A 21,472-nucleotide genomic window follows, 5' to 3' on the forward strand; every position below is an offset into this window, starting at 1 on the left:
TTTGTCGTGAGACAAATATGCATTGCTGTGAATGATGAGGGCATGAAGTGTCACCCTGACTAGGTAGGACTGTCGCGTTTGAACTTGTCGGTTGTGCGCTTCTCGGAAACAAGGCGATGGTTAGGATCAGGTTACCAGGTGTGTTTCGCGTCACTAACTCGCTTTTTATTTATCATGCTCATTTGAAAGCAGGCGACTGTAGAGCGAATACAAGAGCATCGCCGGAGATAGACGCGCGACGAGCGCAAGGCGAAGGGGCTCGGGACCTCAGGACCTCAAAACTGGACTGTTTCTGAGACTGAACACACGGTCACTGTGTGCGGGCGTAACAGTGAGAACACGAGCTGAGATATATCTGGATTCTGCACGTGAAAGATGAACAAAAATCACCGAGTGCCAAGTAGCCAAACTCTGAGTGTCATGGAGGTGAAGAGCAAGGTGCGTGACACGAGATGGTACTTAACCCAACTGATTTTGTGTACATTTGGAGACTGGATGATAGTCAGATGCAAATGGGAAGACTGAATAAAAGTGAGATGACAAAATTGCTATTGAATTGGCAAATTGGCAATTTTCTAATTGCAGTGATTTATCATCCACCGACTAAAAATAGTAATAGGCGGCTGTAAGCAATTTGTAGATTGCTAGTGACATCTTTACAGTGGTCTCATTTGAAGCGGGGAGTGACAGTAACAGTGTGTAAAACTAGGGGCAATTGGGCATCACTGGTCTTTTTATCACCCCCCCTTAGATAAAGGTCAAGCGATCTCATTTTAGACGTGCGCAATTAGCCTACATCAAAGACATGCAGCCTGTGCGTTCGAACGTTGCGTTGGCATGTATTTTTTTCAGTATGGTGCTTAACTAAATCAGTTGCATCAAAAATTATGTACTTCTTGTGTCATATAATTTGTTTAAATGGAAGAAACCTCAAGATCAGAGTTTGGAATATATTGCAGTGTGCATTAACTGTGAGCACGTAGCACAAACTGAAGAGTGTCAGTGTCAAAATGCACCTTTCATTCATTAAAACTTTTAAGAATCAAAATAAATCATTTTAGCATAAATTCCAAGTAGGCGTTAGAGAACCTTGACTGAAAAGTAATATACTGTTTAAAACTTCATACAAAACCGTTGGAAAAAAGTGGTTTACAACTACCAATCTGGGTAAAAATGAAAAAGAAATGACGCAATAGCAATGACTACAGGGATAGGCTCCAATTCGTTTATGCAAAACAATCGATACGTGATTGCTGTATTCGTGCATAGTCACACATAGTTTAATTGCGTGTCCCGACAGGCTCGGTATGATTTGGTGTGTGTGTGTGTGTGTGTGTGTGTGTGTGTGTGTGTGTGTGTGTGTGTACAGTATAGCTTCATGTTAGCTCCTTGTGCTGCCGCGCGTGATAATGCCAGTGATTTAGCCCCAGCCCGACTGATGTCGTTTTCCCGGTTTCATTGGGTCTTGTATTATGCGTATAAGCACTTTTTTTATTCATAAAAAGTAGTTGACAGAATAGCGTTTATTGATGATGAAAGTTTATTCTCCAATGACCTTTGAGACAGAGGATTGAGCCGTGCGTGCGTGTTTTTACGAATATGCAAGCCAGGGGTATCCTGTGAGTCAATATACACATGCTCTAGAGAGGAGATGAGAGCTATATTTCATATATTGATGCCTACTGTCCCTTTCCAGTATCAGTCTAAACTATTTCCTTAGTTAATTTCCCTCTGCAAGTGCCTTTATTTATGGTGACTTGCGTAACTTGCGTTTTACATATCATTTGTAAATCCAAAGAGTGCCTCTGAACACTCCCTGGGCAAATCTCTGCTGCCTTTATTCGCTCAAATATATAAATAAATGTTTCAGCTTGTGTACATTAAATTGGTAAAAAGTCTTTGTTCGCTAGAGCCAACGCACGGGGAAACCATTCCCGTGTCCAGCATGTGGAGCAGGGCTCCCCAGGTAGGGGCCTCCGTGAGGGCAGGCTTTTGTTCCAGCCCAATACGAGGACAAGTACTGCAGCTCATCAAGGTCGAGTGCAGGGGTCTGCAACCCTTGCCCCAGAGAGCCGCGGGTGTGCTGGTTCTTGTTCATTTATTAGAATTAGCCACCGATTTAGACCCAAGACGCAATGTGCGGTGAGCTACCTTTGTAATCAAGCGCTGTGACTCGACCGAGCCATAGTGGTGGGACAAGTTGGTCAAGTTGTTCGACTATGGATGACTTATTTGAAAAGCAAGATATAAAAATAAAAAATTTTTAAAAAAATGACAGGCTTGAATTGGGAACTGCATTGACAAACACATAGCACGTTCCCTTGCCTCGCCCCTGCAGTTTGGAGCAGAATATCGGCGGTTCTCCCTGCAGCGGACAAAGCCCGGTCCATTTAAAGAGTTCTACGGTCTCCTTCAGCGCGTGCATCGCATTCCCAACGTGGAGCTGCTGGTGGGCTACGCCGACGTCCACGGCGACCTTCTGCCCATCAACAACGATGACAACTTCAACAAGGCCATCTCCACAGCCGGAGCGCTGCTGAGGGTATTTCTACAGAGGCATGGTGAGCGCAAATCTGGGGTGGGATCAGCGTGGGCCTGACGGAGCAGGGGAGTGGAGGGTGGGCATGGTGTCGGAGGGACAGGGGAGTTTCCGTTATGAAAACAACAGCAGCCGGGCTGTCAAATGTGACAGAGAGAAGAGATGATGAGGGCAGGGAAAAGAAACAAGATGGCAATTAGTCAATTAGTCAGAGTTTCAGTTGTTCCGTCTTGTGTACACTCGGATATGATACAGTTGTGACTAATCAAATTTCACCATATCCTATACATGTGAGGAGAACGATGCATTTCACTCTGCATCAGATTTAAGGATAGATGTTGACTGAATCTATGCCAAAGTAATGGAGGAAGCATCTCCTCTGGGGCTCAAGTTGGGTGTCTTTCAAAGCCCCTCCAGAGAGAGGTGAATGTCTTCTGCTCATTGTCTGCCATGGCCTTATTTGACACCGAGTCACACCACCTGATTGGAAGAGAGGGGGCAGGGGCACTTCCTGTTTAGGAACTTTTTTTCACTTCCCTTTGGTGTGAGGCAGGGTTTGATGTTATTCGGAGAACATTTGGAGTTTCAGTCATGCATGTAAACACACCCACGCTCAGGAAAAGAGAGAGTAGGGCAGCCTCCACCCAGAAGCACCGCCGTGCCCCCACTCACCCCATCAGAGGCAGCACACCCCCACTGCCCTGCCCCACTCACACACCCACACAGAAATTTGTTTTTAAAACATTTGATCAAAATTATTATTTATTTTTTTATCAAATGTTTTTATTTAAAACAATTTTGAGACAAAACTTTTTAAAGAAAATACATTTCTTTTTTTTTCCTCTATGGAGCACAACACCCGAGATTACAATAACAATTTAATGCCGGCAGCTGCAGCTTGCCAGGCATCCAACCTCCAGTGACCTGCTCCATGAATCACAGCGATTGACATCTCCATAGAAATAATCTGCCGCAAGCTATTCACCCAGCGAGACTAGGACAAAGAGTGCGGTGGCTTCCACCTTTGCGCAAGCATCCTTTTAGCTACAGTACAGCCAGCCAACCATACCAAGTATAATTAGAGCTATATCTTTGCCCGATACTATGACCGGTCTTTATGTTATTTTTTTATTTCAGTTTATCTCCAGTTTATTCCATTTCCATAAGAGCACACAGGCTGGCTCAAACAGAGGAGGATCTGCAGAACCAGTTTTACTGAAGCTGCTGTTGCCTCTGATGCAAAAAAGAGTCATGAATATTAATCCCACACTGTGTGCGTTTACCGTGGGTGTGTGTTTACCGTGGGTGTGTGTTATATTAATCCCGCACTGTGTGCGTTTACCGTGGGTGTGCGTTTACCGTGGGTGTGTGTTATATTAATCCTGCACTGTGTGTGTGTTAGAGCTCAGTGTGCGTCATATTAATCCTGCACTGTGTGTGTGTTAGAGCTCAGTGTGTGTCATATTAATCCCACACCGTGTATCATATTAATCCCGCACTGTGTGCGTTTACCGTGGGTGTGTGTCATATTAATCCCGCACCGTGTGCGTTTACCGTGGGTGTGTATCATATTAATCCCGCACTGTGTGCGTTTACCGTGCGTGTTATTCTCCCGGCAGAGGACGCGGATGACTCCTGCTTCAGCCGCGTGCGTCACGTGAGGAAGAAGGCAGCGCTGCCTCGGGCCGCCGGGCAGCGGAGGCAGGCGGCGCCGCCCATCAGCCTGCCGCGAGACTTCCGGCCCGTGTCGTCCATCGTGGACGCGGACGTGCTGCCCCGGGACCTGCGGCGGGTGCGGCTGCACCCGCACGGGCGCGGCCGCCCGCTGGGCTTCTACATCCGCGACGGCTCCAGCGTGCGCCGCACGCCGCGCGGCCCGCGGAAGGTTCCGGGCGTCTTCATCTCGCGCATGGTGCCCGGCGGCCTGGCCCAGGGCACCGGGCTGCTGGCCGTCGACGACGAGGTGCTGGAGGTCAACGGCATCCAGGTGTCGGGGAAGAGCCTGGACCAGGTGACGGACATGATGGTGGCCAACAGCCGCAGCCTGGTGCTGACGGTCAGGCTGGCCAACGCGCCGGGCGGGGCTTGGCTGAGCGCGGCTCCGCAGCCCCGCGGCTCTGAGCCCGACGATTACGCCGCGCCCAGCTTCCTGTCCGAGGAGCCGGGCTGGAACTCGGCCGAGGAGTGGGAGGGCGAAGACGAGGATGACCTGGTGAAGGAGCTGGAAGTGGAGGCCAGCGCCACGTTGCCCGGCTACAGGACACACCTGGACCTGGGGTCAAACGGCAACACGGGCTCACTCAGTACTCTCGAAAGCGAAGACAGGTTTGACACAAAGCTGTAGCCTCAGGCGTGCGGACACACTTGAGGCTCATATACGCTGCTTGCATAGCTGCTGCGGTGCGGAGCCACGTGTACCACGGCTGTCATTCGAGCACATCCGGTGTGTCTGTGTATATTTCTAGCACCATTTCTATCAAATTTTGTCAGGGATGGGGGAAGGTAAAACATCCGCAAAGACGTTTGAAAATCACTACTTGTTGCTCATGACTGAAGCAAAATATCGTTTCATAAGGAATGTGGCCTACTGGAAAAACCACTGGGGGTGTGGAGCACGTGCGGCAGGTTATTGGCGCACAAGCTACAGACTGCTGCCTCTACACGCCGCTAATGCACCGTGCCAGCTATACATGCACTGTAGGTGTGTCTTTACATGCTCACACACTACATTACATTACATTATTGGCATTGGCACTTATCCAGAGCGATGTACAGTTGATTAGGCCAAGCAGGAGACAATCTTCACCTGGAGCAATGCAGGGTTAAGGGCCTCGCTCAAGGGCCCAACGGCTGTGCGGATCTTATTGTGGCTACACCGGGGATCGAACCACTGACCTTGCTGGTCCCAGTCATTTACTCTAACCACTACACTACAGGCCGCACACACACACACACACACATACACATACACACACACACACACACACACACACACATACACATACACACGCATACATACACACTCACACACATACATACATGCATGCATACACACATGCATACACACACAGGCATTACATTACATTTCTTTTAGCAGTCACTTTTATCCAAAGCGACGTACAAAAGCGTACATATCAAGGTCCTACAACAAACAACCGAATACGCCAGATAGCTACAATTCATATAAGACAACAAAAATTTCTAAAATTACAGTACCAAGAAATACAAATTCAAGGTAAAAAATACATGGGATACAGGGGTAAAGATAGACAGGTGAAAAACAAGTGACAATAGTTTAGGGGACTCCTGCAGAGGAGTTAAGGTACAGCGTGATGAGATTAGTCTTCAGTCCGCAGCAGAAAATGGGCAGTGGGTGAGCGGTTCTCACGGAGCTGGGGAGGTCGTTCCACCACTGGGGAGCTGGGGTGGAGAAGCTCAGGACGAGCGAGAGCCGTTCGCACGGCCGGCAGGATGAGCAAGCCGGCCTGTGGCAGCAGAGCGGAGCGGTCGAGCTGCTGTGTGTCGGGCCAGAGACAGAACTATGAACCTGATCCCCGCAGCCTGGGAGCCGGCGAAGTGACTGGAGCAGGGGCGTGACGTGTGAGAATTATGGAAGGTTGCAGTTCGGTCGGGCCACGGCATTCTGGATGAGCTGTAGTGGCAGGATGGCATAGGTCGGCAGACTTGCAAGTAGTGAGTTGCAGTAATCTAGCCTGGACGAGCAGGTGTGTGGAGTACGTGGTCAGGTATGGCAAAAATCCTCCTGAAGTAATATAGAAGGAACCTGCAGGGCCGTAATGTTCCTGCAACTTGCTCTTTGAAGTCCAGCTGGTCGTCCAGGACCACCCCCAGGTTCCTGGCAGAGAGGGGGGCAGTCCCTGCAGTACCATCAACAGTGACGAAGAGTTCTGGTAGTAGGGAGGCTCTATGAGGGATGAAGAGCAGCTTCGTCTTGTTGAGGTTGAGCTTCAAGTGTTGCTTGGCCATCCATGATGAGATGTCGGCCAGGCAGGCAGATATTTTCTCATTGACCTGCGAGGGAGGGAAAGACAGGAAAAGTGAACAGTGATACAAAAAGCCATGTGACACAATTACTGAGCCAAGGGAATTTGTGTAGAGGGAAAACAGCAGAGGCCCCAGTACAGAGCCCTGTGGGACTCCCGTGAGAAGGAGCACACACGCAGGCATGTTCCCACACACACACACACAGTGCTCTGGGGTCCCTGCCTTAAGTTGCTGCTGGAAACTGCAGAGCCCATGTTTCACCCACTGACAAGTTTGCATGTTCTTTACTGGAGGCTTATGAGAAATGTTCCTCAAGCGTAGGGACCGTGCAGAACCAGAACATCAGGTTCTCAGTTCAGAGGTAATGGCACGGTCTCTCATTCCTGACAGACAGCCAATCCGAAATGATGTGTTTAAGCCCTCCTGCAAACATGAGTCCCAATCAGTTGCTATGTTTCAGAGGGGCTTTCCATGTAGACAGCGAATGGAATGTATAATTCACAACCTAGAGAGATCTGAGCATGCTCATTAGTCTGGTGCTGATCGGGGCTAAAACTCCCTGAGCTCATTCCAATCCCTTATTTTTTCTCCCATTATTCTTTTTCTTTTCTGCTTTTCTTGCCCCCTACCTCCACCCATCGGGACAGGATAGGAAAAGATTAAATAAAAAAAATAAGCAAAGACGGGGAAATCGAGCAAACGTGAATTAGGCGAATGGAATGGCCTTGCTCCTTAAATGTCAGTTTGAAGCTGCGTTAATTACAGTCACGGCAGATGCATGGTAGATGGGGAGAGGTGAAGCCATGTCGGGCTCATTTATATTTCAGGCTTTCAAAAAAAAAAAACTTCCGCAAAAGATGTGCTTATTTTTCTCCTATTTTTTTTTTTTACTTAAATCGATCAAGGTCCACCATCTTTAAGGACATTGCAACCCGTTACATGTTCCTTCTCGGAGATTGAAGTAGAAATGAGGAAGTCCAGATCTTTCCTTTGATCAAGAAAACATCACCGTGCGTCCTGAAATCTGTGAAATTTATGCATCCACATTACCCAGCTCAATCATTCTCTTGGCCAAAAAGAAGACCTGTCAGATACCTCATACCAGCAGTGGCTGTACCATCAACGCACTGCAACAGGCCAGCAATATCATTTAGAAAGTAGTAACATTACTACAACAGAGTGCCCTGAAGAAAAGTTAAATTACGAATACCAAATCATACTTGGTTTTCCTTTCCGTTTTCTATGAAATGTTGCATTCATGGGTTGACAAATACATCACTTTGCAAAAGTCTTAGGCACCTGTATAACATTTTGTATAGAAAAGATTATTTCAAAAATAATTCAATGAAAGGTCCGAAACATAATATACATTTAGCATTACATTTTAGTAATTTGGCAGAATAGTTAAAAACTGAATCAAATCAATATTTTTTGTGACCACCCTTCAGCGTTAAAACTCCATCTTTGCAGTCATTTAAAATAAAACTGTAAATCAACATTGGGACCATTTTTTTCTTAATTTTTTCACAGAATAGCACCATCTGGTGGTAAGAATTTCTATCATACTAAAAAGCTATCACTCTAACTTGATAGGACACAAATTACTGTACAGATTAAATGTCTTATTAATCGGTACAGGGGAAAATAATCATCCCCATATTCACAGAGAATACATTAAATTGTTCAAAGAAATGATAGTCCAAGCTGCAGTTTCTTACTACTTATCAAATATTGAGAACTGATGTTCCGTTTGTTGGGGTGAGGTAACTGAGAGCAGAGCTGCCCTCTATGTTCCTGGAGATCAACAGTCCTGCAGGTTTTTATTTAAACCCTAATTTGGCACATGTGAACAAGATCTCTAGCTGCTAAACGAGGTGTGCTTTGTTAGAGTTGTAGTGACAACTTACAGGATGGTAGATCTCCAGGAAGAGGGTTAGGCAGCCCTGGACAATAGGATCTGTGGGTGGATTTTGACTATTTATTTGGCTTCATCGTATCTTAATCTTCAACAGGAATGACTGGCTTTGTTGAGTACTATATTTAAAGAAGAATTACATGAGTAATTTGGGTGCAGTCAATTAGCTTGATTTATCTGAGATAAAATTATTTTTTAACCAGGTCCGCTATGCTGCTAATCTCTAACTATAGAAAGAATTTCAGAACAATCTGATAAGGTGGGTGTCATGGTGTGTCATTTGACTTGGAATTACAATAGCTGTTTTTTGTTACAGCCAATGTCAAAGGTTATGAAAACAAATGTGTAACATCATTTTGCACTTTCACTTATTCCAACTTATTTGTTTTCTGTAGAATACATAACCATTTCAGATAAAATGTGACCTTAACTGAAATCTTTTAGTAGACATTTAAGTACAATGTACATCTCATTCCCCAGAGGTTGCAATTATGGTAGGAAGGAAAACATTCATACACAGTGGATCCCCATCACTTAATGTTTTACTGAATATGAGTCACAATATTACATTATAAAATAAGTAGGCTTTACAACCGACATTGCCAAATCAATGTATACTTCCAAAAGAAAAGTTACAGAAAAAGGTCCTGTGTACATATCACACAGATACCAGTTCCCTTTAGTTGCAGCCAATCCCAGTTCCCTTTAGTTGCAGCCATTACTCAAAGTGACAAAGTATGATCTTGCCGAGCAAACAATCAGATGTGTCTAATGTAGTCCCTTCTATGCATTAAAACTCAATTAACAGCTCATTTGATGCTGGAAATTACACTTATAGGTGGATTCAAAACCGGAAGCACTGGAGTCCCCAGGGCTAAATTTGACAACTCTTACATGTAGAGAAAACCTCCAATTGTCTCCTTCACTGTAAAAGACACTCATCACACTACTCTGAGCTGACTCCAACCTCCTGCCCACGCAACTTCTCCTTTGATTCATTATTTTTTTCCCAACATGGCAAAGTACAAAATAAAAAAATAAAAAAGATATTAAATTGTCATATATTATTAAGAAGCCATTGTTTAAAACTATTTAGGCTAGATGTGTTTTCTCGATCCGTTTTTGTAATGATTGTAAGCACAAATGGGTACCATAGAAATTGGCTACGTGGTTACATTCCATGTTAGATAGTTGATTGCGAGGCATTTCGAAATCTTCGCGTCCAGGGACCTTGCGACTTTGCGGAAGCAGTATGACTGTAGCTTCCAAATAGTTTTAGCAAGTCGCTGCAACGTTTCACCAGCTTCGCCAAGACTAAAAATTAAAACAGCATACCAACGCTCGTTTTCCAAACACCAGCCAGAGGTAATGGAAGTCGGTTACTGTGTCTGTTAATCGGTGATTTGATCCAGGTGACGACGACGTCGCAGAATACTCTAATGGAAAAAAACACAGGATTAAGACGGACAGTAGGCGGATTCGTTTTATTTAGCAAGACATTAGTCTTGCTAAAATATTCATAGCGTGCTTACATATTTCAGATTAATGGTGTTACCATAGTGACAGCGTACAGTATATTTCACATATTTTGTTTACATGACGTTTACTATCGGAGTATAACGTTGAGTATTAGGCGATGTACTGCAGTAGTAATCGAAATGGTAGCATACATTAGCCATGTATTTCGACATAGTTTGCTCTACATATTTCGTAAAGTAAGCCACTAAGATAGTTATGTAGCCTATCTGAGTCAATCCCTTTCTTCTTGCAATCAACAATGGGATGTTTTGCTTAATGCAGACGGAAGCTACAATATTTCCTTTTTAATGACATTCTATTGGTTGCCTTCATTGCCATCATAATTCTAATGACAACGGTAACTGGCCAATCCGGGAGCCACAGAGCTAGCTAACCTTGTTCCAGTCAAGAGCAGGAGGAATGTCGGATATGTAGCTGGCAAGCTACTCACTCGCGCTCTGCGTTGGTAAACACGGGCATGTTCTTGATTGAGGGCGTGCATAGAATCACAAATGTAAGTCTATAACGTTACTGTGAGTTGCTGATATAAAACAGGCCTTGAATAATAATAATAATAATTTCATAGCTCGCTATCACAATTTCTCAATGTCTTCCTTTCTGGAGATGCCTTGATAGCTAGCTAGCCAGTTAGCTTACGTGGGCAATTGTTCATGCAGCTGGATGACACAAGAACTACCTAAGAGCGACATTCCTTTCGGGAAATACATTGGCTTTAATTTTATCTTGATATAATCTAACTACTTAGAATTTATGTTACAACAATGTAATCAACGCAATACCATTGTGAAATCCGTTGGAATACGTTGTTGGTCGAGCTGATTAGATTTTCCATTTGCTCCTGTGTTTGGCTATCAATAAATTCACTGTGTGCACTAACGTTAGTTACTGTAAAACATTCACCAGGCATGTAATCATGCTCATCTTTAGATGGCTTCACAAAATAATTGTGTGCAAGACTGGAGTTGTTTATCTCTAGCCAACGCGGGATACATGTGTAATGTAGCTAACAGTTAACTCTGTTATTGATATTCAGCAATTTAGCTAGGCTAAGTATATTAATGCTAGCTAAACTAGCTGTTAGCTGTCGATTGGTATCTATGTCTATTATGTGTTTGTTGTGATGGATAGCTATGTTAGCTAGAATAACAGCGGTAGCTAACTGTTTTAGCTAGGGGCTAGCTTGTTACCTTCTGATGTTAGCTAAGCTACATTGTGGACCCTGTTGGTGCGCTACTGTTACGTAATGTACGGTAGAATTCAAGGTGGGGGTGCATCCTATCATAAGTGGGATGGCAGGGCGACAACAATGCGATGTGAATGAAGGTCCTTTCTCCTCTTTCCCCAGGTTTTGGCAGATTTTGGTCTCTGTCACTGTCTAACGTAACAGATTGCATTGACCGAGCAGCTAGCTAGCTCTCTAGCTAACTAAATAATCGAGTGTAAAGGCACCACGTTGGAAAGTATTCGCTGGCCAAGGTAAGTGATCTTGTTTTTTTAACGTTAAGTATCAACTTCGCTTGTTGAAGATGGATGGCTAATCCACATTCTTGCTTTTATTTGTTGGATTTATTTTGGTAAGATATCCAATGTCCAGCTAGCTACGTTGGCAAGGTAATCACCAAGAAAAGATAATATGCTACCTATTGCTTCGCATTTTCATGGTTTTTAGTGACGCGCTTGTAACTTCGTACTTGCTATTTAAATGAAGCTATGACAAGTTTGAGTCCTTGCACTTTCGTATTATTTTGTGATACGTATGATCAGCAGGTAATTTATGCAGTTTTGGCATTTATGCATGCAATTTTACTCAGTAGAAAAGCTAAATTGGCTTGTAGTCAACGACGCAAGTGAGCATTTTATATTAGATGACTAGCTAGTAACTTTAGCAGGAATTGATAATCTAACATTCGCAAAGTTCGTGCATTAGGCCTGTGTACGTAAAAAAAATAATAGCCTCACATGTTGGCCTCTTGTTAGCCGTTTCCCTGCCTTGCTTTTATCTATTGTCATCGTTAGCTAATTATCGCTTCAGGAAGTCTATTATCGGTTGCACTCTACGTGATGATTCATTGAAACTCCATCCCCAAAATGCCATACCAAATGCCACGATCACCATACTAAAGGTTACCTTGGTATTACGAACCATGTCACGAATCACGGACACGAGGCCCATAAAACAAAACGAAAGTGAACTCCCTCCCCAGTTCTCCATGCAGTTAACTTGCGGAGATCCCCTGGTCAGGCTGTGGGAAGTGGTTTAGTCACCCGGGGGAATTACGATTAGATGAGTGACAACGGATGTCCAGCATGTCCTTAATGGGCTGGTGTTGCTTTGACAGTTTTAGGGTGATTAATTACGTGTGTATTACGTATGCTATTACAGCCAGACTAGCAGATGTAAAAGGTGCACGGTTCTCTCTGATATTTTTTTCTTTCCTTTGAAATCGAAGTTGGGACGCTTCAGATGAGTCCTTTTTTATTTCTAGATGATGATGACGACGGTGGTGATAGTTTTATTAGGCATGTCTGTCTATACATGGTCTACTGTCGAACAAGTAATACAACATAAAAAAAAAACATCTTCCTGGGATGTATTCCTAGGAACTGTGACGGTTAATTTCTTTATATATCTCCTAATTTAAATTCATAGGTAAAGAACATTTTCTGAATCTGGGCTAGTGCAGTATTGTAAAATAAAAAATCAGTTGTAAAATCTTACACATTCAATTTGATAAGTGATCTGCGGATAAGATGGTGTACACAATATGTGAATTGTTCATAAACAATTATAGTTATTGTGTATAAATTGTGCATATTGGATTATATCAAGTAATAATAGTATTGTATCTGTGTACATTGTATTCTGACACACTGTTGCATATTTGTGAGTTTGAAAGTCTATCTGCAGTTGGGGAATTTGTATTTGGGAGTGACACAATGCATTAAAGTTTAACTGCCGGTACAGGATTAGCACGTCTTTCAGCACAGGGGGGAGTTTCGGCAGTGAATCCACTTAGTAAAAAAATTTTGTTAATAGGTTTCTTTTTTTGTCAAAAATTATAATTATTACTGTTATCTGCCCAGGGACAACAGATGCAATTATGCTTGATGTAGCTAATTCTGAGACCCTGGAACAGTGGCCCTGTCACATGAAATTCATGTAACTGCAAGGCTCACATCCTTTATCTATACACTCAAGTTACCGTTTTTCAGGTACAAGGTATTCTCCCCTCAGCCCAATACCCTTGTCTTTCGCACAGCAGCTTTCTGGATGCTCGTCTTGTGTTAAGAGCAGGGATGTGCGTTAATTGCGGGGCTTTGCGTAAATTGTTCCAGACGTACAGTGCAGGAAAAGGCTAACCGTGTGCATACGGTCCCACGGAGAGGCAGATTAATGCACACCTGGGTCTGGGTTTTCCCCTGTCCACTTTCTTTCACCCCAGGGGGCTGCCGTGGTGCTGAGGGGCACGAGCCGGAGCCACGGAATCATCCGGAAAGGGAGGGGGCCGGAATGGCACCTAGCGCGTGAAGACCGAGCGCGTGCGAGAGAGAGAGACCGACCGAGACCCGAAGACGGGACACTTAGGCGAATCCGCAGGGAAGAAATCGGGGGGGGGGGGCAAGAAAAACATGTCTTACAGTAACAGGGAACTGGTGCTGTTCTATATAAGCTACAAGCTGTCCCAGCGGAACTACTCCTGCAGCCACATTGGGCTGACGGGGGCCGGCGGGGCGGCGGCGGGACCTGCGGAGGGGGACGGGGAGGGGGACGTGGACGGGGACGAGCAGGGCGAGGGCGGGGCGTCCGGCGGAGGGCACGCCAACGGCTCGGTGAACGGGCGCAGCCCCGGGCCGGCGCCGGCGCCGCCCCCGCCCCGCGACCTGGGCCCGGTGAAGACGGCGCTGCGCGACTCGGCCAACGAGTTCGAGCTGCGCTACAGCCGCGCCTTCAGCGACCTGTCCTCGCAGCTGCACATCACGCCCGCCACCGCCTACCAGAGCTTCGAGAGCGTGATGAACGAGGTGTTCCGCGACGGCGTCAACTGGGGCCGCGTGGTGGGCCTGTTCGCCTTCGGCGGCGCGCTCTGCGTGGAGTGCGTGGAGAAGGAGATGAGTCCGCTGGTCGCCCGCATCGCCGACTGGATGACCGTCTACCTGGACAACCACATCCAGCCCTGGATCCAGCTGCAGGGGGGATGGGTGAGTGTGCTGGCCTGCTGCTGCTGCTGCTGCTGCTGCTGCTGCTGCTGCTGCTGCTGCTGCTGCTGCTGCTGCTGCTGCTGCTGTTGTGTGCGCCACACGCGTACGTGTGTGCACGTGAAGGGGGGTGCTGGGTGAGGGGGCAGTCCTGTCTCGTCAGGTGGGTGGTCCTCTCTTGCTGGAGGGGCGGTCTTGTCTCATTGAGGGGTGGTCCTCTTTTACTGGTGGGGCAGTTCTGTCTCGTTGAGTGGGGTGGTTCTCTCTTAGTGCTGGGACAGTCTTGTATCATTGTGGGGTGGTGTTCTCCTGCTTTGAAATGAGACCCCAGTGCCAACACTCACTGGAGTAAAGTGACAGATTAACTCCGTTCGCAGTCACTCAGCAGGAGGTGAGGCTGTCAACTGCCACCATATGTGGGGAAAGAGCATCTTTATCTCTTTTTCTAACCAAAGGAGTTTCAGCAATGTTTGTTGTCGTGTTATTGTTTGTTTTATCTGCTGCGCTGGACCTGAATCTTTGACCCCTGTGGTCATCACAGCAGGCTTACTTTATCTGGTTAAATGCTACGTGGATTCTACACGCCGTAGGTCACAGTGTGACCTAACCAGCTGATGTAAAGTGTGAAGTTTGGGGGAAACTAGACAGAACAAGCATGGCTTTGTTTATATATATATATATTAAACAAACAAGCACCTCGTCTGTCTTCAGGGATCAGGAATTCATCCCGAATGTTGACGTATGTTGTTAGACACTTAACGGGAAGAGGAGCCACAGCTATGACAGAAACTGAACCTTCCCTGAAGGAGAGCAGCAGGGGCCCCCCCAAAATGAATATATGGACCGGGGGGGGTCACATCGCAGGGTATTTATTGCACACTCTGCTTCCTGACTGAGTCATGCCATTTCAGTACCAGCTGGTGGCCTTTTCAAATTAAAAATTGAGCCAAAACCGTTTTCTTAGGTTCCATAAAAATATTATTCTGTCATTTTTCGTTTGTCGGGCTGAATGATTGCGTTGTAAAGGCTGGTGCACCTTAAGTTGCAGGGATAGATGTGGTTAGTTCGCCTCTGTATAATGCCCGTTGCAGGAGCCGACGGGGAGCTTCAGGACTTTAAGGAGCAGACCGGTGAGAGGAAGTGGTGCTAATTGTAGCAGCGCTACTGAGCCGGTTAATAAGCACTTCAGTGCGGCTCAGTGCAGGGGAGCGCAGGCACATTTTACCATGGCGCTCAGACACCCCCACGCAGGCCAGTGCCGCGGGGTGCCTGGCTCCAGACTCCAGGCTCCAGGCCTGCTGCAGGTGACGCGCCCTGCCCTGCGGGCGTGGCAGCCTCTGCTCACCTGAGAATTTTAATTTGAACCTGCCCCACCCCCCCCCACAGCGGCCTCCGGTGATTCGCATGCACAAGGTCAAATGTCAAAGGGCATTTGTCCCTCCCACTATCAGTTTTTGGATATCTGCGTTTCCTGCTGCAGCTATTCTGCCCTTTCTGTGGGCAACAGGAAGTGACACGTGAGCCAGGAGGTTGCCTCTGGGTGCTGCCAGCAGTGCTCTGTGTGTCCCTGTGTAATATATAACCTGTTGAGACGCGCTGTCCTTTTGGGACGGGAGAGTGCATATTGACTGCCTTCCTGAATTAGGCTGCTTTTGTCAGAGATAATCATTTACTCGGGTCTGTTTGTTAATGTGCTGAACCATAACTCAGTGTTCTATATTCACATACAATCTGAGATATGTGGGCACCCCTCCCTCTCGCTCTTTGTTCTGTCGTGTGTGTGTGTGTGTGTGTGTGTGTGTGTGTGTGTCTGTCTGTGTGTGTGTCTATGAGTGTCTGTCTGTATGTATGTGTGAGTGTTTGCGTGAGTGTGTGTGTGTGCGTGCGTGCGTGTGTGTGTGTGTCTGGTGTCTGTGTGTGTCTGTGTCTGTCTGTGTGTGTGTCTATGAGTGTCTGTCTGTATGTATGTGTGAGTGTTTGCGTGAGTGTTTGCGTGAGTGTTTGCGTGAGTGTTTGCGTGAGTGTTTGCGTGAGTGTGTTCGTGTGCGTGTGCGTGTGCGTGTGAGTGTGAGTGTGAGTGTTTGTGTTTGTGTGCATGCAGCAGGCGTGTCTGGGCAGGTGGGCCTATCCATGAGCAGAAGTGTGAAAAGCCGAGGGGGGATTCAGCCAGTCGGCTGCTCCAGAATCCGGCGCGCTAACATCAGACCGCTTCATCCTGTGGGTCCCATGAGACTGGGGCAGAGACCCTGCCCAGAACGATATAAATCATTTTTAATGAGCACATAAAGGCCCCTTCAAAACAATGACCGTCCGCATTTTCAGATGGCAGAGGAGGAAGAGCTGCACCTCCATGTAGCCGCATGGACTTTGTAGCCTGCGTCTGCCTGGCTGACAGGCCCTGCAGATTCCCTCTCACAAACACGCCGTATCCACTTGGGGCCCCGCATGTTTTTGACACTGTGTGTGGCAGCGCTGCAGTCCCCGAATGATTTCCGCTGGAGAATACGTGCTCAGCGTGACGGATGCCGTTTGGCTGAAACCACGCTTGCCAGAGTCTCTGCCCTCTTGCCTTGCTGGAAACGGGAATGCTCCGATTGGTCATTTCGCCCTTTCAGCCATAAGATCACAAATATGCGCTTAAAATGTTCAGAACATTCCAGCGCCGATGTAACGACCACTACCGGAAATTGTAAACATTTTTAATTTTTTTAATTGGGACCTGGGCGGGTAGCACTGCCGCCTCACAGCAAGGAGGTCCTGGGTTCGAATCCCGGTCGGCCGGGCCCTCTCTGTGTGGAGTTTGCATGTTCTCCCTGTGTTCATGTGGGTTTCCTCCGGGTACTCCGGTTTCCTCCCACAGTCCAAAGACATGCAGGTTAGGCTGATTGGAGAGTCTAAATTGCCCGTAGGTATGAGTGTGTGAGTGAATGGTGTGTGTGCCCTGCGATGGACTGGCGACCTGTCCAGGGTGTATTCCTGCCTTTCGCCCAATGTATGCTGGGATAGGCTCCAGCCCCCCTGTGACCCTGTTCAGGATATGCGGGTTAAGATAATGAATGGATGGATGGAAATCGAGACCTCGTCTCTGAGACCCGGTCTGCATGACGGCCCAGCTGAGATGCACCGTATGGCATTTTCTTCGCTTGTTACAGACAAAACTATCTGTGGTGTTGACTTACATTGGCCCTTATGTGATGAATAACTCCCTGGTTGACCCCGCCCGCTTAATATGTAGCGCACGATTCCATTGTTACTCTCGGAGAGAGATTACAGCATGACGTCTGCATGCCAATGACCAATCCCCTCATTCAGTACTGGTTTAGTTGCGCTAATTGTTAGGTATTCACCTCCCTCCCTGAAAAAACGTTATCGTCGTTCTCCAGGAAACAAGCCCCAACTTGTCTGTTTTTACAGACATGTCTGGCTGCCGTTCTCACACTGTCAGGGCTGACCTGTGCACAGGTATGCTTCCTGCCCTGACGTCCTGTCACGTGCGGAGGCCTTGCGTAAGAGGGCACGCGTGTGCGCAGTGCGCTCTGCGGGCTGAGAGGTGGAGTTATCCCAGGGCCGGATTAGCGTGAGCTCCCTCCAGCAGGCACAAGGCTCCGTGTGTTTCCAGGGCAGGGCGTCTGAATAGGGCCTTTTATCCGTGGATTCCTGGGCTCTCTGTGCCTGTACCAGATAGGGGAGCTGGGAGAGTGGAGCCAAGGTGGGCAGGAGGAGGGGAGGTAACAGAGGACCACTATGTAAATAAGTGCTATCCAGTTTAATGATGTTATTTTGTATATATTCTTTTTTAGCTACATGTACTGCATACTGTGTGTCTTTGTGGACTCATGTATCTCTCTCTCTCCCTCTCTCTATCTCTCTCCCTTCCTCCCTCTCTCACTCTCTCTCCCTCTCTCTCCCCCTCTCTCTCCCTCTCTCTCTCTTTCCCCCTCCCCCTCTCTCTCCCCTTCCCCCTCCCCCTCTCTCTCCCCCTCTCTCACCTCCCTCTCCCTCTCTCTCTCCCCCTCCCTCACCTCCCTCTCCCTCTCTCTCTCTCCCCCTCCCTCTCCCTCTCTCTCTTTCTCCCCCCTCCCCCTCTCTCCCTCTCCCTCTCTCTCTCTCTCTCTCCCTCTCTCTCTCTCCCTCTCTCCCCCTCCCTCCCTCTCTCTCTCTCTCTCTCCCTCTCTCCACAGGGCCGCTTCGCTGAGATCTTTGGCCATGACGCCGCGGCAGAGTCCCGGCGCTCTCAGGAGAACTTTAAAAGATGGCTGATCGCTGGCATCACGCTCGCCACGGGCGTGGTCATCGGCTCGCTCATCGCCAGCAAACGCCACTGAGGTAGAGTGCCACGAACAGCGCCACCTTCTGGCCCACCTCCTGCAGAACATGAAGGAAGACCAGAGAATAACTAAAGAAGGAAAAGAGAAAAAAAAAAAAAGAAGAAAAAGCAAAAGAAAAATTGCCAAGTGTTTCCATGTTTACTTGCATCCTGCGTCCTAAAGCACTGAGAAAGAGAAAATGGCCGCCTGGCTGACCCAGCTGCTGTTCCCACCATCTGCACCACCCTCCTGCTCACTGTCTTATAATGCAACGAGAGGCCAATGTTACACAACACACTACCCCACAGGACACCAGACACCAGTCGGGACTTTTTTGGGGGCAGACGTGTCACTTTCCCTTCTCCCTCTCTGCCCCCCCATGGCTGCGATGATTATTATTGTTGACTGTATATATTGCATACATTTTATTTATTTTTGGGGCGGGATGGGGTGGGGTGGGGTGGGGCAGGGAGGCTATGTAAAGGAGTAACTCTCTTTCAGGCTGAATGAGAGAGAGATGATGGATGGATGGATGGATGGATGGGTGGGTGGATGGATAGAGAAAAGGGAGGGGTGACCCATCAACAGGAACTTACTGGACTTTCCCTGCGAAATACCTGCCTGTAAAGGGCCCTCTCAACCAGCAGGGGGAGCCCTGAGCCGGTCGAGTCACAGACATGCACAGGTTCAGTAGTGTAGTTCTGTTTAAGGAGAAGTTAGTGTGTTGGTGCATCATCACACTAAAAGAGCACCAGAGCATTCAGAATCTTTATGATAATGGGCCATATGCCTCATCCACTCAGATTTCCTTCAAGGACCAATCAGGCTTTGCCGATGAGCAGGGACCAATCAAAGACTGTTGTTCACGAAGTAATTTTTATGTGCAAAATGTTGCAGCTTAAAAGTGATCATTGTCCGGGAAAAGCCAAGACTTAGTTCCCAGGACAGTTTGGAGGTTCTCTCACTTTGGTTCCAAAGTTCCCTCGCACGCGAACGCAAGTTACAGCTCAGTCTCATGTTCTATTTTTGTTTTTTTTATGCATTGGATTGTTTTCCATCCTGTTATCCGTCACGCCCTGCCCTGTGTGTATTCCCAGGTCCGTGTGCGTTTGTGTGTCTGTACATGCACTAAACCTTTTTTTACGTCTTAATCCGGAATGTGCTTTTCCCCATTTGGTTTGTTTGGGAGAAACCCTTTTTTTTTTTTTTTTTTCTTATTGCCTTCACTTGCTGCCATAGTTCTAGGAAATCTGAAAAATCCTCACGTGCTGGCACTCAAAAGGCAAACTGAGTAACTTTTAGAAATATTTTAGTCTTCGGATGAGTATTTTCCTGTTTGCTGTGAGCAAATTGTCTTGGTTTGATTTAGACTGACCCCGCCCCCCCCCAGGCAGGTAGCTGACCTATGAGAGGGAGTGAGAGGCTAAGTGAAAGGACATGGATCCAGCCCATGGATCGGACTGCAGAACCGGGCCGTCCTGCCCGGTCCAGACCCAGTTCCCACAGACCCAATTCCTCCCTGCCAAAATGCTGCCGTTTGAAATATAAGTTCGGGGTCATCCTTTTTTTTTCTCATGGGGGGAGGGGGGGGTTTATACCCAGGATGTTGTTTTTTTTTGCTGGTTTTCAAACAAGGTCTCCAGGATTGATGAAGAGCACGGTTGTGCATTTAAGGTGTAGCTGTAGCCACAAACCGCCTCTGCCTTTCCGCTCCTGGCCCACCACAGCTTTGGAAACTGGGTGAGAGATGGTGGATCCCAGATCAAGTGTCTGTCAGTCTGCGTGGGTGAGAAGCAGGGGAGAAGAAGCTGATTGGAGGTCAGCTGTTTGCACACAGGACGTGCCCTGTGCCCTGTGCCACTGGCCTGGGATCTGTGTGCTGAGTGTTTGCCCACTGCTCTTACTGCGTTGTGAATATGTTTGATGTTCAATGTCAATTTTTTGCCTCCATTGCTCTGTGTTGTCTGGACTATTAAGGTGACAAAAAAAATAAGTTTTCTTTCCCTTTGTTGTTGGTTTGTTTCTCATGCATATGTGCTTTCGACACGTTTTACCCTCTTTAGTTTTCGCCTCCTGGCAGTACATCAGTGTTTTTCCTTTCGTTTGGTTTTTCCATCTTCGCTCTTTTGTTTGGGTTGTCATTACGTTTGATTACAATGCCATTGTGTATCATTTTCTTTGTAATAAAAAAAAATGAAAAAATTAAAATAAAAATAAAAAAAAGGTTTTGTGGAGGCAGGCCAGGTGCAGAGGAAGCCTTTTCTCCGTGCCTGGAGCTGCGGGCGGCAGGCTGGGGGCTTCGGTTTCAGTCAGGACCGCAGACCAGGTGCGCAGACCAGCTGATCTCTACACACAGTCTGGCCTCCTGACTCAGTTGGCTGTGAAAATACTTCACCCTCGAACCCTTGACACGCCCTCCGCCCCGCCCCCCCCCCTCCCCTCCCCTCCCACTGCAGATATTATGGCCTACTGCCCCTGGATGACATCGTAGTCCGAGCATCACCTCTCTGCTCTGTCCTCAGCCTGGCAAATTCCTTCATAGGTCTGTGCTGATATTCTGTCACGTTGCACAACGCCGCGCAGGCTGAGGAGCAGAGGAGCGCGTCGTCACGGTGACCTCGGGTCCGTTCGGAGGGCGTTCCCCCCCCCCATCGACCGTCCAGCGCTGTGCTGCGGAGCCCGCTGCCTCAGGCCACGCCCGCCCCTCACTTCCCACATGTAGCAAACGGGCCGTCACGTCCCACACGGACGCTTCCATCGCCCTGGCCGTGGAAATGCATACCACCCCGATACTTATCCACCTGTGTGTGCGTGTGTGTGGTGTGTGTGTGTGTGTTTGGGTGCGTGTGTGCACATGTGCATATGTGCATGCTTTTGTGTGTGTCTACGTGTGTGTTCAACTTGGTTGTTGCTTGAGAATTAACCAAACCATCATTGTCCACCTCATCATGTATACTAGTTGACTTAATG

The 21,472-nt window shown here is 47.5% G+C and overlaps 2 protein-coding genes across 4 annotated transcripts; both read left to right on the forward strand.

The window, feature by feature from the left end:
- Window positions 1-132: 132 nt before the first annotated feature.
- LOC133109764 (partitioning defective 6 homolog beta-like) lies at window positions 133-5,059 on the forward strand. 2 transcript variants are annotated; one of them, XM_061219335.1, is made up of 3 exons: window positions 133-455; window positions 2,339-2,561; window positions 4,159-5,059. In XM_061219335.1, the coding sequence occupies exons 1-3, from the start codon at window positions 453-455 to the stop codon at window positions 4,881-4,883; spliced, it is 951 nt and encodes a 316-aa protein (XP_061075319.1). In that variant the 5' UTR covers window positions 133-452; the 3' UTR covers window positions 4,884-5,059. The 2 variants fall into 2 exon arrangements, with proteins under 2 accessions (XP_061075319.1, XP_061075318.1); XM_061219334.1 differs by having other exon boundaries at window positions 133-438.
- A 478-nt stretch (window positions 5,060-5,537) lies between these two features.
- Window positions 5,538-18,934, forward strand: bcl2l1 (BCL2 like 1). Of its 2 annotated transcripts, none has more exons than XM_061219337.1 (4): window positions 5,538-9,824; window positions 11,344-11,474; window positions 13,442-14,198; window positions 18,377-18,934. In XM_061219337.1, the coding sequence occupies exons 3-4, from the start codon at window positions 13,629-13,631 to the stop codon at window positions 18,518-18,520; spliced, it is 714 nt and encodes a 237-aa protein (XP_061075321.1). In that variant the 5' UTR covers window positions 5,538-9,824; window positions 11,344-11,474; window positions 13,442-13,628; the 3' UTR covers window positions 18,521-18,934. The 2 variants fall into 2 exon arrangements, with proteins under 2 accessions (XP_061075321.1, XP_061075320.1); XM_061219336.1 differs by lacking the exon at window positions 5,538-9,824 and adding an exon at window positions 9,849-10,491.
- The last annotated feature ends 2,538 nt before the right edge of the window (window positions 18,935-21,472 follow it).

The sequence above is a fragment of the Conger conger genome, chromosome 14 (genome assembly GCF_963514075.1).
Source record: "Conger conger chromosome 14, fConCon1.1, whole genome shotgun sequence".
NCBI lineage: Eukaryota > Metazoa > Chordata > Actinopteri > Anguilliformes > Congridae > Conger > Conger conger.

Excerpts from the sequence above, each read along its gene's own strand:
- LOC133109764 (XM_061219334.1), top strand. The coding sequence starts at position 376 with ATGAACAAAAATCACCGAGTGCCAAGTAGCCAAACTCTGAGTGTCATG. Across the intron at positions 439-2,338 it reads TCATGGAGGTGAAGAGCAAG|TTTGGAGCAGAATATCGGCG; the intron begins GTGCGTGACACG and ends TCGCCCCTGCAG. Across the intron at positions 2,562-4,158 it reads GGTATTTCTACAGAGGCATG|AGGACGCGGATGACTCCTGC; the intron begins GTGAGCGCAAAT and ends TTCTCCCGGCAG.
- bcl2l1 (XM_061219337.1), top strand. The coding sequence starts at position 13,629 with ATGTCTTACAGTAACAGGGAACTGGTGCTGTTCTATATAAGCTACAAG. Across the intron at positions 14,199-18,376 it reads TCCAGCTGCAGGGGGGATGG|GGCCGCTTCGCTGAGATCTT; the intron begins GTGAGTGTGCTG and ends CTCTCTCCACAG.